The sequence below is a fragment of the Aethina tumida genome, chromosome 4 (genome assembly GCF_024364675.1).
Source record: "Aethina tumida isolate Nest 87 chromosome 4, icAetTumi1.1, whole genome shotgun sequence".
Lineage (NCBI taxonomy): Eukaryota > Metazoa > Arthropoda > Insecta > Coleoptera > Nitidulidae > Aethina > Aethina tumida.
This window is the reverse complement of record NC_065438.1, coordinates 18,527,854-18,547,754: the sequence shown is the minus strand read 5'-3', so window position 1 is coordinate 18,547,754 and position 19,901 is coordinate 18,527,854. Positions and strand designations below refer to the sequence as shown.

The 19,901-nt window shown below is 25.5% G+C and overlaps 1 protein-coding gene across 3 annotated transcripts in view; it reads left to right on the top strand.

Annotated features, from left to right (window-relative positions):
• The window catches only part of LOC109602002 (TLD domain-containing protein 2), a 159,120-nt gene that overhangs the window by 22,473 nt on the left and 116,746 nt on the right, over positions 1-19,901 (top strand). For all 3 annotated transcript variants that reach the window (XM_049966576.1, XM_049966574.1, XM_049966575.1), the window contains exon 2: positions 7,050-7,242. In XM_049966576.1, the coding sequence (XP_049822533.1) occupies positions 7,133-7,242 (110 nt within the window). In that variant the 5' untranslated portion in view covers positions 7,050-7,132. The remainder of the gene's footprint in view (positions 1-7,049; positions 7,243-19,901) is intronic.

Genomic DNA, 19,901 nt, shown 5'->3' with positions numbered 1-19,901 from the left:
TAAATAAAGATACAAGTTTATTTTGAATTGAAAATTATTTTGCGTTTAATTTACATTAAAATAAAAAAAATCAAAAAAATGTGTAACAAAAAACAATTTACATTCTATACATTTGTTTTTATCAGCGACAATTTATCTTTTAACTGGTGTCAAGTATTTATTAACACCAGTCATACGAGCCGACCCAAATAAATACATCACTTACTCGAACCGTTTAATACAACGTTACATTTCCATCTCGCACGTCGTGCGTTTCACACAAAATCCCTTTTTTACTGCCCCGACATAAAAATCAGTCGGCCCCTAAGCTTTCGGGGCCGCCCGTAAAAATCGGGTAAGGAAATGTGCGGCGAATAAAATTGCGGCTTTCTTTTTATGTGTTCCGTGCCGGGCAAAAAAAACAATCGCTCCGGCCCTCCAAAATGTCTGGATGCGCCGACCCAAAAAACTGTATTACACCCTTTCGAGGGAGTCTGGATCTGACGCGCATAAAACATTGCGAAGAGTTTAAATAAACCGGGACGTTTGGTATTTATACGTACTATGTACCAATTTATCTTGCGGCCGTGGAGAAAGTTGGGCGAGAAGTTTGCGAAAAAGTTTTTGCCGGCCGCGGAATCCGCGTTGAGTTATTTGCCGACTGTTGCGGCTGTATTATTTATGGTATTCGGGTGTTTTTTTCTGTTTCCTCTGCTTTAATCGTTCGGATGGAGTGATGCTTGAGTTAATTATTTGGGAAACGAGCTTCAAAAGGAAATTTTACAAGGCGGCTTTCGTTGCTTGGAGGTTTGTCGGTTAATTAGCAGTGGGTTTTTTTTTCGTTTCATTTCAAGTGGACACGAAGTTTCATTGTGTTTTGAAGTATTTGAGTTTGAAATTATTTATATTTACATTTAAGTAATTTTTTTATTTTATATAAAATATATTTATTTTGTCACTGATCTCCTAAATTTTACTAAAAATATTTAAGAATAAGTTTATTCAAGTTTATATACATTGTAAACTAATAAATCATAACAAATGAGATCAGAATAGTTTGTTATTAAACTGTAAAAATTAATTTTTATGAATTTTAATTTGTATTGAAATAATCGTACAGAATATAAAAAAAATTTTAGTTAAATTAAAATTGTACGTGAAACTTTTACCAAAATTGAGCTAAAAAATTCTCTTCTGATTTTCAGATGAAATAACACTCCAATCTATAAACATCGAGAGCATTAAAATAAACTAAAATTCCTGTATCAGTTAACAGTTTCAATAATCTAGAACAGAAAAAGACAAATTTCAAGTTGAGAGATCTGACAGTGGGCCTAAAGAAATTAGCAAATATCCACAGTTTGTTCCCTCCCAATACAAGGAATCAAGTCCTCCTTTTTCAAATTTTACAAATTTTTCAATTTTACAATTTTTCAATTTTTCATATATTTTTTATCCAATTTTTCTGATTATTTTTGAAATTTTTTAAATTTTTATCTAATTAATTTTTCTCAATTTTCAAATTTTTGAAATGTTTCAATATTTTAAAATTTTTTAAATTTCAAATATTTCTAATTAATTTTTCGCAATTTTCTACTTTTTGAAATTTTTATAATTTTTCAAATTCAAATTTTTCTTTTTTTTTAATTTTTCTAATTTTTGTCATTCAACTTTTTCTAATTTTTTAAATTCTTTAAGATTGTTCAAATTTGTTTAATTTTTCTGATTTTTTCACAATTTTTCAAAATTTTTAAAAATTTGAAATTTTTCTAAATTTTTACAATTTTCAAATTCTTGAAATTTTTGAAATTGAAATAAAATTTTTTAAATTTTAAACTTTTAATTTTTCTTTATTCTAATTTTTCAAATATTTCAAATTTTTTAAATTTTGAAATTTTCCAATTTTTCAAATATTACTTTTTTCTAATTTTTCTGGTTATTTTTCACGATTTTTAAATTTTTCTGATTATTTTTCACAATTTTTAAATTTTTCAAATTTTTCCGATTATTTATCAAATTTTTTCAATTTTTCTAATTTTTTTAATATTTACAATTTTTGAAGTTGAAATTTTTAAAATTTTTGAAAATTTTAAAATTTTTGAAATTTCAAATTTTTGAAAAATCAAATTTTTCAAGTTTTTCAAATTTTTCTAATTTTATAAATTTTTCGTATCTTTCAATTTTTTTACATTTTTGATATCATCCAAATATTTCTAACTTTCCAAATTTTTATAAATGTTAAAAATTTTGACATTTTTGAAATATTTGAAATTTTTCAAACTCGTGAAATTTTTGAAATTTCAAATTTTTCTAATTAATTTTTCACAAGTTGTAAATATTTGAAAATTTTCAAATTTTTGAAATATTAAAATTTTCAAATTTTTTTAATTTTTGTAATTTCTTAAATTCAAATTATCCTAATTGTTCAAATTTTCTAATTTTTCTTTTTTCTATTTTTTTTTAATTAAATTTTAACAATTTTCAAATTTATGAATTTTTTTAAATTATTCAAAATCTTAATTTTTTTGAAATTTCAAATTTATATAATTTTTCAAATTTTTCTAATTAAATTTTCTACAATTTTCAAGTATTTGTAATTTTTCAAATTTTTGAGATTTCAAATATTTCTGATTTTTCAAATATTTCCAATTTTTCTAATTTTTCTAATTAATTTTTTTTAATTATACAATTTTTTTAATTTTTCAAATTTTTTATATTTCCCAAATATTTCAAACTTTAAATTTTTCTATTTTTGAAATTTCAAATTTTTCTAATTAAATTTTGACAATTTTCCAATTTATGAAATTTTTTCTGATTTTTCTAATTAATTTTTCACAATTTTCAAATTTTCAAAATTTTTCAAATTTTTAAATATTTCTAATTTTTCAAATTTTTTATATTTTTTATATCATCTAAATATTTCTAATATTTCAAATTCTTGAAATTTTTCAAATTATTGAAATTTCAAAATTTTATAATTTTTCTAATTTTTCACTATTTTCAAATTTTTGAAATCTCAAATATTTGAATTTTCAAATTTTTCTAATTAATATTTCACAATTTTCAATTTTTTAAAATTTCAAATTTTTCTAATTTTTTTAATTTTTCTAATTTTTTAAATTTTTTTAATTATTTCGTTGAAAATTAAATTAATCTTAAACTATAAGAATGTCTTACCCTAAATTTTATTTAAGTTTCAAGTCAAATTTATTTACATAGTTACCTAATAAATAAGAATGTTTTTAAAATGTAAAAGTCAATTTTTAAGTTTTTAATTTTGTGGAGAAATATTTGTATAAAACACGTACACAAACATTTTATGTATAAGCACAAAATCTAGTTCCACTTAGTACTAAATCGTAATCAACTCGAATTCAGGATTTTTTCACCCGGACAGTCCGCTACATTTAGAACTCAATCGGAAATAAATCGCCGGCGGCAATTAAGATCTCGAGATTAGACCGGGGCCGCCGCCGCTTCGCAGCAGCCGCCGCCGCACAAATTGCACATTCCTCGTCCGTGTCGCAGCGAGGCACGCGTAAAATATAATGAACGGTAACGATCCGGGCCCCGGCATAAAACAAACGGGCGGTGTGTTGTTGCCCTTTTGTCCCGCCATTAAAACGAGTCGGCAAACTGCCGAAATCACGTACGCCCTAATCGTCCGAACGACACTTGCCTAGGGTTGAGGTTTTCCAAGGGAAAGGAACCCCGGAGGACTGTTTTATGGCAGATCTCGCGATTAGGCGAACATAACAACGCCGTCGTGTACATTTTGCATAATTAATGCAGTTTGCCGCATTATTTGTTTAATTTAAGGCGTGCGAATCGCATTTAACGACATTTGCGGTCCGCCACGTGAGGAATTAGAGTTAAAGGTTGCGGGGTTTCGGTTTATATGTCGGTAAATATTTAAACGTATACCGTGGGGGCAGTTTACACGCAATAATAATCCGCGGGAACCACCTGTGCGAAAAGGGCGACCGTTTCCGTCTCTGCGGACTCAAATTACTCGAGTTGGAATTGAAATTTAGGGAATTAATTATGAATATCTGTCCCTCAGTTTACTGTACGACAATTTTATTTTATTCAGTATTTTGGTCATATTTCTACATTATTCAAATTATTCGAATAATTAATCACCTTAAATTATAATTAGTTTAATAATATTACTTAAATTATGTTTCATTTAAATAAAATTTATTTGAAATTATTTCAGTTTTTAAAGAGAGTTTAAAATTGAAAAATTTAAATGTTTTAATATTCAATTACTGGAATATCTGAACATCTGAATAAATGTTTACCTTAAATTATATTTTTATTAAAAAAAAACTCTGCATTGATTAATTAAATAGATTGAATAAATTTTAGTAGAAAATTGAAAAAAATACTTTTTTTAATATTCTGTAGTTCAAATAACAGAACTTTTGTACAAATAGTTATCTTAAATTGTATTTTAATTGCCTTGCCTTTATTTAATTAAATAGAAAAAATAAATAAATATTTTAATATTCTATTATTCGAATACTTGAATAAATTCTTACCTTAAATTATATTTTAATGTTAAAAATCTTGCTTTAATTTAGTTTATTGCTTGGAATTCTTTTAATTCCTAAATTAGAGTATAAAATAGTATAATAATTTTAATATTTAGTTATTAGATTATCTGAACATTTGACTAAATGGTTACCTTAGATTATATTTTAATTTTAAAAAATACCTTTTAATTATTTGAAACTGTTTTAGTAGTTAAATTAGTGTATAAAATTGAAAAAAGTTTAATTTTTTAATATGCAGTTATTCGAATATTTGAATAAATTCTTACCTTAAACTTATTTTAATGTTAAAAATCTTGCCTTAATTTAGTTCAATATGTGAAATTATTTTAGTTCCTAAATTAGAGTATAAAATAGAAAAATATGATAATTTTAATAATCAGTTATTCAATTATCTGAATATTTGGGTAAATGGTTACCTTAAATTATATTTTAATTTAAAAAAAAACCTTTAATTTGAGTATTAAAACAGTTTCAAATAATTACGAGTATAAAATTGAAAAATGTAATTTTTTAATATGCAGTTATTCGAAATTTGAATAAATTTTTACCTTAAACTATATTTTAATGTTAAAAATCTTGCCTTAATTTAGTTCATTGTTTGGAATTCTTTTAAGTCCTAAATTAGAGTATAAAATAGTATAATAATTTTAATATTTAGTTATTAGATTATCTGAACATTTGACTAAATGGTTACCTTAAATTATATTTTAATTTTAAAAAATACCTTTTAATTATTTGAAACTGTTTTAGTAGTTAAATTAGAGTATAAAATTGAAAAAGTTTATTTTTTTAATATGCAGTTATTCGAATATTTGAATAAATTCTTACCTTAAACTATATTTTAATGTTAAAAATCTTGCCTTAATTTAGTTCAATATGTGAAATTATTTTAGTTTCTAAATTAGAGTATAAAATAGAAAAATATGATAATTTTAATAATCAGTTATTCGATTATCTGAATATTTGGGTAAATGGTTACCTTAAATTATATTTTAATTTTAAAAAATACCTTTTAATTATTTGAAACTTTTAATATTTAAACTAGAGTATAAAATTGAAAAAGTTTATTTTTTTAATATGCAGTTATTCGAATATTTGAATAAATTCTTACCTTAAACTATATTTTAATGTTTAAAATATTGCCTTAATTTACTTCAATGTTTGTAATTCTTTTAATTTCTTAAATTACGGAATAAAATTGAATAAGTTTAATATTCAGTTATTCTAATATCTGAATAAATATTTAACTTTAATTACATTTTAATGTTTAAAATCTTGCCTTAATTTTGTTCAATGTTTGGACTTCTTTAATTTCTTAAATTACAGAATAAAAATGAACAATTGAATAATTTTAATATTCAGTTATTCGAATATCTGAATAAATATTTAACTTTAATTACATTTTAATGTTCAAAATATTACCTTAATTTAATTCATTGAGTTATTTTAATTCTTAAATTATAGTATAAAATTTTAATAATTAATATTCAGTTATTAGAATACATTTGAATAAATGCTTATCTTAAAATATATTTTAATTTTAAACATACTTTGCCTTAATGTAATTATACCATAATTTAAATCCTTATTATAACTTAAATTAGAATATAATATTAATATAATAATATAACATATAAAGTTAAAATGTGAATTTCATTTTTATAATTTTGTCGCATTCGCCAAAATTGTAACATTATTACCGCATTCGCCAAAATTTCAATTTTCAGCTATAATAATTTAAAAACTAAACTTAACATTAAAATATTGGCATTTTTCGAATTTCAAAGGACTCTCAGATGTTCATAAAAACGTATCATTTTGTGCCACTCAACGGACATCACATAATCAATACGTTAGCTAGTTTTTATTTGAACATCGGAAATTGTACAGTTCGATAACATGAATGGATCGTTCGCCTCGCAGCATCCATTATGTCCCTTATCTAAATCAAATACCGGTTGTTTAATCGACACCGGTCTCCTTGCTCTTGATGTTCGGATAATGGGAACATTTCTTGCCCGAAATTCGATGATAGGGCACCGTATCAGATAACCACCTAAATTTAGTTACATACATAATTAAATTAATTGAGTCAATTCAATATTTTAACCCATTTTTTTGTTTGTTCTAGGTAAGTCCGGACAATCGACAGCCAAGCAACAATAAACAACAAGTTTTAAAACCAGTCACAATAAGTAATTAAGATTATTCCCATTGCTATATGTTCGAGGCCTCAAAGCCAGATCTGCCAGTAAATTGGATCTTATCGTTTTAATTGAGTTGCATTAAGATAACCCGTTAAAAATGTGCGTAGTTTAAACGACCTTTCTGTCACGCATACTCGTACTTTCCTTTTCGGTCCCCTCTTGGAACCGCTTTTGTCTTCAACCACTTTAACCAATCAAAAGATAAATGTGGGGGAAGTACCTAAAAAAATTTTAGTTTAGCTTCTTCTTCTTATTTTTTTTTTTAGTTTTTGTTTTTAGTTTTCCCTTTCCGATTTTATTGCAGATTAGCTCGTTGTTTGTGTGAGTGAATGTGTGTCGTAGTGTACGCGGAACCAGGTGTACGCGGCGAGAAAAGGCAGCGCGAGGATGTCGGCTCGATCTGGCGGCGAGTGCCGACAGCAGAGGTCGAACTCTGTCGGCACCAGGCTCTCGTTCCGTGGCTTGCACGCCCTGCTCCGAGATGGCATACCCTGGCAGTGAGTTTTTGTTTTTTTTTTATTCTTTATTTTTCTAGCTTTTTATTTGGTAATTTTCATGCTTTCCAATCCCCCCTGTGTGTTATGTTGTGGTACCAGCTGACTTGGTTTTTGTAACCTGAAACTGATTTGCTTTCATTATCAATATTCGTTTATTTAATGTATATTCAAATTATTCGAATACTTCTGTTTTTTAGATACTTCCTATTATTCGAATATCCGAATATTTAATAATTAATTATTTTTTTAATTACTCGAATATTAAAATTTTTTTATTATTCGAAAACATATTAATACTTTTTTACTTTTTTATTGAACTATAAAACAGTTTTAATATTTGAATTAAATTTTAAAATGGAAAAGTTATTTTATTTATATATATATATATATATATATATATATATATATATATATATATATATATATATATATATAAACTTATTACTTTTTTACTTTCTATTATTCGAAATTCGAATATTTTAATTATTCGAATATTCGAATTTTTTTCATTATTCGAAAATATATTGAATAATTGCTCTATCTTAATTTCTTCTTCTTCTTCTCTTAATTTAATATTTTAATTTTAAAAATGTCATAACATAACTTTATTTATAAATAAATTATATATATATATATATATATATATATATATATATATATAATAATATAATAATATATATATATATATATATATATATATAAACTTATTACTTTTTTACTTTCTATTATTCGAAATTCGAATATTTTAATTATTCGAATATTCGAATTTTTTTCATTATTCGAAAATATATTATCACTTTTTTACTTTTTTAGTAGACTATAAAACTCTGAAATGATTTTTTTTTAATATTCAATATTCGAATATTTGAATAATTGCTCTATCTTAATTTCTTCTTCTTCTTCTCTTAATTTAATATTTTAATTTTAAAAATGTCATAACATAACTTTATTTATAAATAAATTAAGGTTTAAAATTCAAAAATTAAAATTTATTTATATTCAATAATTCAAATATTTAGACATTTGAATTATTACTTACTTTAAATTATTTTTTGTTTTTAATAATATTTTACTGTTACTAAATTAATTTATTATTTATATTAATACTTGAATTATAATATGAAACTAAAAATTTATTTTATAAAAGTTCAGTTATTTGAATAACTGAATATTTTAGTAAATTGTTACTTTAAATTTTATTTCTATTTTAAAAATATCTTACTAATTAATATTAATTACTACTTACTTAATTTAATTATTTATTTGAAACTATATTATTTGAATTAATTAATTAATTAATTAATGTTTAGTTTACATTATATTTTAATCATTACTTGCATTAGAGAATAAAAAATAGTATTTTTTGTAATATTCAATTATTCGAATATCTAAAAATTAAAATAAATACTTACCTTAAATTATTTTTTTAGTCCTAAAAATACATTACTAATTATTTGTATTCATACTTGAATTAAAACGTACATTTGAAAAATTAAAATTTTTTAATATAATATTATTCGAATATCTGAACATTTGAATAAATGCTATGTAATTTTTTAATTCTAAAAATATCTTACACTGATTTTATTTATATTTTGCAACTGCTTGAATTAGACTATAAAACTCTAAAATAATTTTTTTGAATATTTAATATGCGAATATTTGAATAATTGTTTACAATTAATAATTTTTTTAATCTTAAAAAATGACACCAAATAATTTAATTCATCAAAAAAACTTTATTTGTACTAAAAGTAAGGTTTAAAATTCAATATTCAAAATTTATTAATATTCAATTTTTCATATATTCATACATTTGAATAATTAATTCTTATTTTTTTTTTGTTTAAAAAAATAAAAATATATTAAATTAATTTATAATTTTATAATATTAAACCAAAAATTTATTTTTTAAAAGTTCACAATAGCTGAATATTCGAATAATTTTTACCTTAAATCATATTTTAATATCAAAAAATATCTTACCTTAATTTAATTATTTATTTAAAACTGTTTGAATTAAAATATAAAATGGAAAAATTATTATTTTGAACATTAAATTATACGAATATCTGAGCATTGGAATTAATGCTTAGCTTACAATAAATTTTAATTTAGCTTCCTATAATTTAAATGAATATTATGAAACTATTTTATTACTTGAATTAGAAAATAAAATAACATTTTTATAATACCCAATTATTCGAAATTAAAATAAAATTGATTAATATTATGTTATTCGAATATCTGAATATTTGAATAAATGCTAAATAATTTTTTAAATTTAAAAATATCTTACACTAATTTAATTTATATTTTGCAACTGCTTTAATACATAAATTAGGTTATAAAACTTTAAAATAAATTTTTTGAATATTTAGTATCTGAATATTTAAATATTTTTTAATCTTAAAAAATGTCATAACATAATTAAATTAATCATAAAAAATTATTTATACTTAAATTAAGGTTGTAATTCAAAAATAAAAATTTATTAATATTTAATTATTCAAATAAACAAGATACCTTTCTATATTTAAATTAATTATTGAAAATGTAATGATTGAGTTAGAATATTAAACTAAAAACTTATTTTGTAAAAATCAGTTATTTGAATATATCCTTTTATTAAAATATAATATAATTGCAAAAAAATATCTTACCTTAGTCTAATTATTTATTTTTTAAAAGTGTTTTATTAGTTGAATTAAAGAATAAAATAGAAAAAATATTGTTTGGGCAAATTGCTTTAATTAATTCGATATTTGAAAATGTATTTATCGTTGAATTACATTGGAATAAATGTTTACTTTAAATTAAATTTTAATTTCTCTTTCCTGAAATTAAATATACATTTTTTAATACTAATTTATTTGAATATGTGAATAATTCTTAACTTAAATTATTTATCTTTTATTAAATACTTTACCTTTCAAACAGTTGAAATATTAAACTATTTATTTGTCAATCTACACAAAAAACAATGAATATATTTAAAACAATAATACGTAAGAAAGATTTGTAAACAAAATAAGCTAATAAATAAAAAAGTATAATTAAGATTAAATTTCTATTGTTGTTAAATTAGTACAAAAATGACACATGTTCACGTGGGAACATTCCCATTTGTTCCACCGTCTTCATTTGTTTGTTTTATTATTTATTAGCATAATTCGCATTTACGAGAACACTTGTAATTAATTAGTTAATTAGAATCTAAATTATGATTATAATAATACGTGTGACTCTGAAATTAAGCCTCATATATTAATATTCAATTAACATTTAGTTCAGCTCCATATAATATTGTAAACATTGCTTTTAAAACACACAAAGTCGTAAATTTTAAAATTAAAATTTTCAACTTTTATGTCCGCCAGTACAACGTTATGAATGAATCAAATGTATACGTTTATTTGGTCGTATAGTCGTTGTATATCCAGAGCCATGAATTATTTATAAGAACACGTTTCGTATCGTGATATTTGTTTAATAATTTTTGTGCAATATTACGAAAATGATCGATGAAATGACTCGAACATCGATTTTTTATTAGTCATCTCAATTAGTTTCGTGTGTGCAATCCGCAAATAGATGCATAATTGCGCTGTGTCGTAAGTTGTTTGTGGTTTTATGGATTTACCTTTGACATAGATAACGTCTTCGGTGTCATCGGTTTGCGACAGCGGAATAATTGTGAAAACTTCTCTCATTCCATTCATTTCCTGCGGCCGAGGTAAAATTGATTTTTATCTGTTGGCCGCACGGACATAATTCCGCGTCGCACGCCAGAGATAGATAGTTCTATAATTTCGTTTTGTTTTTGCCACACAAAAAAGTGTTTATTAACAGTATCATCCGAAAGTTTTAATTGGTTCGCCAGTTTCCAATTAAACAAACCTTCGAAAGCGTTATTGTTGTCGTGCGGCTCGTGCCACAGGGATTTCTCATTAATTCTCTCTCCGATATTTATTATTTTCAGACTTAATTACCACTTTAATTAGTTTCGATCCGGATTTGCATTATTACTTATCAAAAATATATATGAACAAACTAAATAACTTTTTTAATATTTAATTATTCAAATATCTGAATATTTGACATTCAATTATTCGAATATTTGGTATTCGAATAATCATAATACTTACTTAAATTATTTTTTATTAAAAAAATCTTATTGTATTTAATTTATTATATCAGAATATTTTAATACCAGAACTAAAGTATGAAGAAATGAATATTTGAACTATTCGAATATCCGAATATTTGAATAATTGTTTATCTTCAAATATTTTTTACTGCTGAAAAATGCCATAACATAATTTAATTCAACATTTAATATTTTATTTATTCTTGAATTAAAGTTTTAAACACAAAATTGAATTTTTTTAATACCCAGTTGTTCGAAAAAATGTTTTAATGAAATTTAATGCCCATACCAGAATGTATTAATATTTGAATTAGAGTTTAAAATTAAAAACTTAATATTTTTTTAATATTCAATTATTCGAATATCCGAATATTTGTTTGTAAATGTTTATCTTCAAATATTTTTTATTCCTGAAAAATGTCATAATATATTTTAATTCAACATTTTATATTTTATTTATTCTTAAATTAAAGTTTTAAACACAAAAATGATTTTTTTAATATCCAGTTGTTCGAATATCCAGACATTTGAATAATTAGAAGCCCTAGTTTATTTTTCATTTTTAAAACATGTCTTAATGTAATTTAATACACCATACCAGAATGTATTAATATTAAAACCAGAGTTTAAAATTAAAAACTTAATATTTCTTTAATGTTCAATTATTCGAATATCCGAATATTTGAATAACTGCTTATCTTCAAATATTTTTTACTCCTGAAAAATGCCATAACATAATTTAATTCAACATTTTATATTTTATGTATTCTTAAATTAAAGTTTTAAACAGAAAATTGAATGTTTTTAATATCCAGTTGTTCGAATATCCAGATATTCGAATAATTACAAGCCCTAGTTTTTTTCTTTTAAAAATGTTTTAATGTAATTTAATGTACCACACCAGATTGTATTAATACTAGACCTAGAATATAAAAATAAAAGATGAATATTTTTTTAATTATTCGAATATTTGAATAATTGTTTATCTTCAATTATTTTTTTTCCTGAAAAATACCATAACATAATTTAATTCAACATTTTATACTTTATTTGTTCTTAAATTAAGGTTTTAAACTCAAAATTGAAATTTATTTAATAGCCAGCTGTTCGAATATCCAGACATTCGAATAATTACAAGCCTTAGTTTATTTTTCATCTCAAAAACGAAAAAATCCAAATTATATCATGAATATCCGATATTTCGATTTTATTTTCAGTGTTTCTGCTGATTTTTTGGTAAAAAACAAATATTTTTTGTATTGGTTCTTTGAATTATTTATGCAAATACATAATTTTAACAATTCTGCTTATTAGAAAAACTGATATTCTTCTCAAAAACGAATAAAATCCTATGTAGCATTTATACTTATTAGAAAAACTAATATTCTATTCAAAAACGAATAAAATCCGATATTTAGATTATATTTTCAAGGTTTCTATTGATTTTTAGTAATAAACAAAGAGTTTTTACATTGGTTCTTTGTGTTACTTGTTCAGATACATAATTTTAACAGTTTCACTTATTAACACAACTAATTTTCTTTTCAAACTAGAATAAAACCCGATGTATATCATGAATATCTGATATTTAATTTTATTTTCAATATATTCTATTGATTCTTACTAATAAACAAAGAGTTTTTAGATTAATACTTCATGTTATTTGTTCAGATACGTAACACATCAACGTATTAAAAAACGAATGGAATGTGATATGTGTATCATAAATGTCGATTTTCCCGCATGTTTTGGTAACGTTCCCCGACATTGACACGACATGATTTTAAAATTTAAACGAACTCACTCTCCTTATAACATTTAACAATCGCAGCGACATTTTTACTGTCACATTGTCTTAATTATAATTCAAATTAAATTATGTAGTGCGCGACCTCCGGATCCACGAGCAGTTCCACATCGATCGACGCCGAACGTTTAATTAAAATCACCCACACGAAATAATAAATGCGCTACAAAAACACCCTTGACGCGAACAACAAACAAGCACATCGTTACCACGTGCGCCATAATTTAACCGGATCAGGAATCCGACAAACACGGATTCTAAACGACGCGTCAAAGTTTCGAAATAATTTCTCCGAGTGACCGGAGCCGGTGCGGAGCAATTTAAAAATTCCCCGCGGAAGATTTATTAAATTCCAACGCCGGTAAGAGGTTCGTTCGAAAGTCGAGCCGTTTAGAGTAACACATTCCGTGGAAAAACTGGTCCTTTACAATTTCTAGCGTTCAGATCTGACGGGAAATTCGATGGGAAATTAAAAGGCGTCCGTTTCCGCACTCCGGGGGTGCCACGCGTCACCAAAACGCTTCGCCGATCGGCACACAATGACTTTATCGAATCGCAGATTAATTAACCGATTGCAAATGTTAACGTTAATTCTGTCGAAATGTAATTAACTGGCGGAATAAGTTTGCGATCTGCGTCAACGTCAATTTTCATGACTGATCGCACGTTCTGGGCAACATCTGCGGACCGGCAATTTAAACAATTGGACGGTCGACAATCGACGCCAATATATTTGATCGAACGAACGTTGGTTTTCGATATTGGTGAATTTTTAAAAAGATAACGATGCAAATCCGGATTCGGAAGCAATTAAAATGGTAATTAAGGTCGAAAATAATAAATATTGGGGAGGGAATTAATGAGAAAATCCAGGGGCACGCGCCACATGGCCGCAATAACGCTTTTGAAGGTTTGTTTAATTGGAAACTGGTGGGCCAATTAAAACTTTCGGATTTTTTAGTTTATTATTCTAATTCAAGTTTCAATACATCGAGAAATGAAGTAAATTAAGTATTAAACATTCTCATATAATGAATTAAATTACGAGATATTTTTTATGAAAGTTAACTATGGCCAAAAATTATTCGTTTTTGAAAATAATATCAGTTCTTCTACTAAGTAGAAATGTTAAAATTATGGGTCTGAATAAATAACCCAAAGTATCAATATAAAAACACTTTGTTTATTACCAAAATCAACAGAAACACTGAAAACAAAATGCAAATATCGAATATTCATATATCACATATCACATTCCATTCGTTTTTTAATACGTTGATGTGTTACGTATCTGAACAAATAACATGAAATATTAATCTAAAAACTCTTTGTTTATTAGTAAGAATCAATAGAATGTATTGAAAATAAAATTAAATATCAGATATTCATGATATACATCGGGTTTTACTCTAGTTTGAAAAGAAAATTAGTTGTGTTAATAAGTGGAACTGTTAAAATTATGTATCTGAACAAGTAACACAAAGAACCAATATAAAAACTCTTTGTTTATTACTAAAAATCAATAGAAACCTTGAAAATATAATCTAAATATCGGATTTTATTCGTTTTTGAAAAGAATATTAGTTTTTCTAATAAGTATAAATGCTAAAATTATGTGTCTTAATAAATAATCTAAAGTACCAATATAAAAACACTTTGTTTATTACTAAAATCAACAGAAGCACTGAAAATAAAATCGAAATAACGGATATTCACAATATACATAGGGTTTTATTCGTTTTTGGAAAGAATATCAATTTTTCTAATAAGTAGAAATGCTAAAATTATGCACCTGAATAAATAACCCGAAGTACCATTATAAAAATTCTTTGTTTATTACTAAAAATCAACAGAAACACAGAAAATAAAATATAAATATCGAATATTCATAATATATATCGGATTTTATTCGTTTTTGAAGATAATATCAGTTTTTCTAGTGTGTAGAAATGTTAAAATTATGTTTCTGAATAAATAACCCAAAGTATGAATATAAAAACACTTTGTTTATTACTAAAATCAACAGAAACACTGAAAATAAAATGCAAATATCGAATATTCCATAATATACATCGGATTTTATTCATTTTTGGAAAGAATATCAATTTTTCTAATAAGTAGAAATGCTAAAATTATGTACCTGAATAAATAACCCGAAGTGCCAATAAAAAAATTCTTTGTTTATTACTAAAAATCAACAGAAACACAGAAAATAAAATATAAATATCGGATATTCATAATATACATCGGATTTTATTCGTTTTTGAAAATAATATCAGTTTTTCTAGTGTGTAGAAATGTTAAAATTATGTGTCTGAATAAATAACCAAAAGTACCAATATAAAAACACTTTGTTTATTACTAAAATCAACAGAAACACAGAAAGTAAAATAGAAATATCAGATATTCATGATACACATCGGATTTTATTCGTTTTTGAAAAGAATATCAGTTTTTCTAGTATGTAGAAATGTTGAAATTAAGTGTCTGAATAAATAACCCGAAGTACCAATATAAAAATGCTTTGTTTATTACTAAAAATCAACAGAAATACTGAAAATAAAATAGAAATATCGGATATTCACGATGTTATACGTTTTTGAAAATAATATCAGTCCTTTTAATAAGTAGAAACGCTAAAATTATGCATCTGATTAAATAACCTAAAGTACCAATATGTTTATTACTAAAAATCTATAGAAACACTGAAAATCAAATAGAAATATCAGACATTCATGATATACATAGAATTTTATTCATTTTTGAAAATAATATCAATTTTTCTAGTATGTAGAAATGTTAAAATTATGGGTCTGAATAAATAACCCAAAGTACCAATATAAAAACACTTGTTTATTACTAAAATCAACAGAAACACTGAAAATAAAATAGAAATATTGGATATTCATGATAAACATAGAATTTTATTCGTTTTTGAAAAGTTTTTTTTAAACAAATGTTACAATTATGTATCTGAATAAATTACCCAAAGTACTAATATAAAAACTCTTTGCTTATTTCTAAAAACCAATAGAAACACTGAAAATAAAATCGAAATATCGTATTCATGATATACTTCGGATTTTATTCGTTTAAAGTCATCTTTTAAAAGGAGGGAACGTGTACCATGAATCTTAATATTTCATTCGATATAAACATCATGATGCATATCGCGATAAACATCACATGATAAATATGTGAAAACCCCGGCAAAAATATTGGTTAATTTATCATTCGAAAATAATTTAATCGCAGCGAGACATAATTTAAATATTTGCGAGCCGTTTTTAAAATAATTACGAAAACAACGGCCGGGGCCGTAAATCGCGACGAAAAGAAACAACACAAACACGTCCTCAATAAATCACGAAAATTATGCCGTGCAAAGATGCATTGCGATAAGCCGTCTACTAAATAAGACAACAAACAACGAAATATGAAGGCGATACGAAAACAATTAGCCACCTTTTAGCGAATGCTAATTTTCACCGGGCATCCTTATCGCAAATTATTGCATGTAATTGCGAGAGAGAAAAAAAAGGTCACAAACGACACATTGAACGGCCCCTAAAACTGACACAATTAAAACCTATACAGACTCCCATTATGCAAATGACATGCAAAACGCTTCTGCCATTGCCCACATCCCATTATTGATACGTTACACAAGTGCGAGTTACTCTTGTTTGAGGTGACCTAAATAATTCGCGTTTGAAAATGGTAGCCGGTCGTGTGTTGCGCCTGTTTGTTTAAACGTTACACAAGGTGTGTTAATAATTTAGCGTTTATGATGTGACGTGTGATGACGAGAAATTACATCGTTAATGTTGTCATGAGAAAGTTAATTTGAAGAATCATTTCTATCGTGATAAGTCGAGAGTGGGGCGGAATTCTAGCGCATGCGCGATAAAAATGGGCGTGTCTATAATGATTCTTTGTAGGTACTATATTAAAATTTAATTAGTACTGTACATTTCCGAGGAATAATTTTTATAAATTCGTCAATTACATCTTTAATCATGAACTGACACTAATTATCAGAGAATTTTGAAATAAGATTATTGAAAAATGTAGTATTGAAAATCTAAGTAACCAGTATGAAATATTATCAGAAAATATCAGAATAACTTTTGTTTAAAAAATATGACAAGACTCAACCAATCATAATATTGAATTAGAACAATTGTCAGTGGGCATGTCCACTTCTCAACTTGTAGACACTCTATTATAAGTTAATTAGTAATTTACATTTTCGAGAAATATTTTTATTTATTTTCATGATTATCAACTGACATTAATTATGATGGAATTTCAAAATAAGTTAATTAACAAATTGCTTTAGTGAAAACTTCAGTTAATTATAATAATCATATAATGTGACACGAAATTTAGGAAAAAAGGTGTCACTGGAAATCCTAGTCGATCATAAATTGGGAATGGGATCTAACGTCGGCGCATGCGTGAGAATAGGGGCGTGACTATAATGATCCCTTGTGAGTACCATAATAAAATTAATTAGTATTGTACATTTTCGAGGAATATTTTTTTTAAAATTCGCCAATTACATCTTTAATTATGAATTGACACTAATTGTTAGAGAATTTTGAAATAAGGTTACTATTATAAGTTAATTAGTAATTTATATTTTCGAGAAACATTTTTATTTATTCTCATAATTAACAACTGACATTAATTATGATGAAATTTCAAAATAAGTTAATTAACAAGTTGCTTTACTGAAAACTTAGGAATTTAGGAAAAAAGGTGTCACTGGAAATCCTAATCAATCATAAATTGGGAATGGGACCTAACGCCGGCGCATGCGCGGGAAAAGGGGCGTGACTATAATGATCCCTTGTGAGTACCATAATAAAATTAATTAGTATTGTACATTTTCGAAGAATATTTTTTTAAAATTCGCTAATTACATCTTTGATTATATCAGAGAATTTTGAAATAAGATTATTGAAAAATGTAGTATTGAAAATCTAAGTAACCAGTATGAAATATTATCAGAATAACCTTTGTATAAAAAATATAACAAGACTCAGCCAGTCATAATATTGAAGTAGAACAATTGTCAGAAAAGTGGGCATGTCCACTTCTCAACTTGTAGACTCTCTATTGAAAACTTCAGTTAATTATAATTGATATAAATTAATGTCAGAATGATAAAGGTGAAAAAAAAATAGTATAATGAAAGTTTCAGTCAATCATAATAATCAATTAGAATAACTGTCAGAAAGTTTGAGGAAAGTGGTCTTGTTTACAACATTCCCTCCTCAACTTGTGGACACCTTATTTATAATTTAATTAGTAATTTACATTTCGGACGAACAATTTATGCAAATTCATTAATTATTCCCCAGCAGCTAAATTAAACTAATTAATGACTGTTAAACAACAGTGTATTACGCGATAAATATAACGTTCATTTTTGCGTTTAATAATTTAAATTGATACGAATTGTGTACTATTGATTTCAACTGCACCAAACAACGTTGCTATTTATAAAATAATTGGTATTCATTAATGTATGAAAGTAATATGTATCCATATATTACGTTCATTATTACATAATTAACGATGTTTGAATGTGGAAAAAAAACAATTCCTTAAATTCCGTCATACATTCTCTTTCCAAGTGTACGAACTAATGGGAACGTTGCGAAATTTGTTCTTGAATGTGGCTCACTTTAATCGACACAAAAACACCTAAGCATTTTAAAACTTCCTGACCTTACATAAGTTTGTCTTAATAAACAGTAAACATAAATTTTTGTTATTTGAAGAAAGTATTTTTATTTGAAAGTGTAATTTTATAATGAAATTATGTTGTAAAATAGATAATGGTATTTTTAGATGTGTAAAAAATGATTGGACAATTTGAAAGTGGATTAATGGATATTATTTGGAGTCGTAAAAGTTAACCTTTATGTTTTTGCTGTGGATATGTTTAAGAAATGTGTTAAGTGTATAATTAATTAGTTAATTTATGTGTGTGAACTTCTTTGGGTTGTTAAAATTAATTATTACTACTTTGGTAAGAAACACAGATTCAGCATACAATTAGCATCTCGTCCTTACTCATAAGTCAGCCGACATAAAAAGTTAATAACGTAAGTCGACCCAACCCTCACGTGCATTAACTCTAACCTTGTTACGACTTGAACAAAAAATTGCTGTTACTGTCTTCGTCGGGAGACGTCGGGGATAAAAGAAACGCCGAATCGATCGGCCTTCCTCCCTCTCGAAAATCGATGCCCATTGTACCGGGAATTAAAAGGACACACTCACACACCGGACGATCGATTGTCCTCTATCTCGTCCCGTCCCGTTTCGCCGGATTTGTTTGTATCCTTTGTGCCGGTCCTTGGAAGGTGGAAACACCTTTGTGCCGATCAATCGAGTGGTTCGCACCAGTTGATTTAGTTCACACATTATTGAACCAACACGTCGCGTTGCATAACGTCGTTTTGGGCCAAACGTTGTGACACATCTTTGGCAACGTTCTAAAAAAATTTTCGGACTCGGGGTTCGTTGACACCGCCGCACTATCGACGTGCGTTTATTTTTGTTTATCGACTTTACATATCTGCACTAGAAAACTGTTAAAACTGAAACGCGTTTCGCCTTAAACGGGCCTATTAAATCGCCTAATATGGCGTCCGAATTAAGCAAACATATCGCCATTCTACCGTG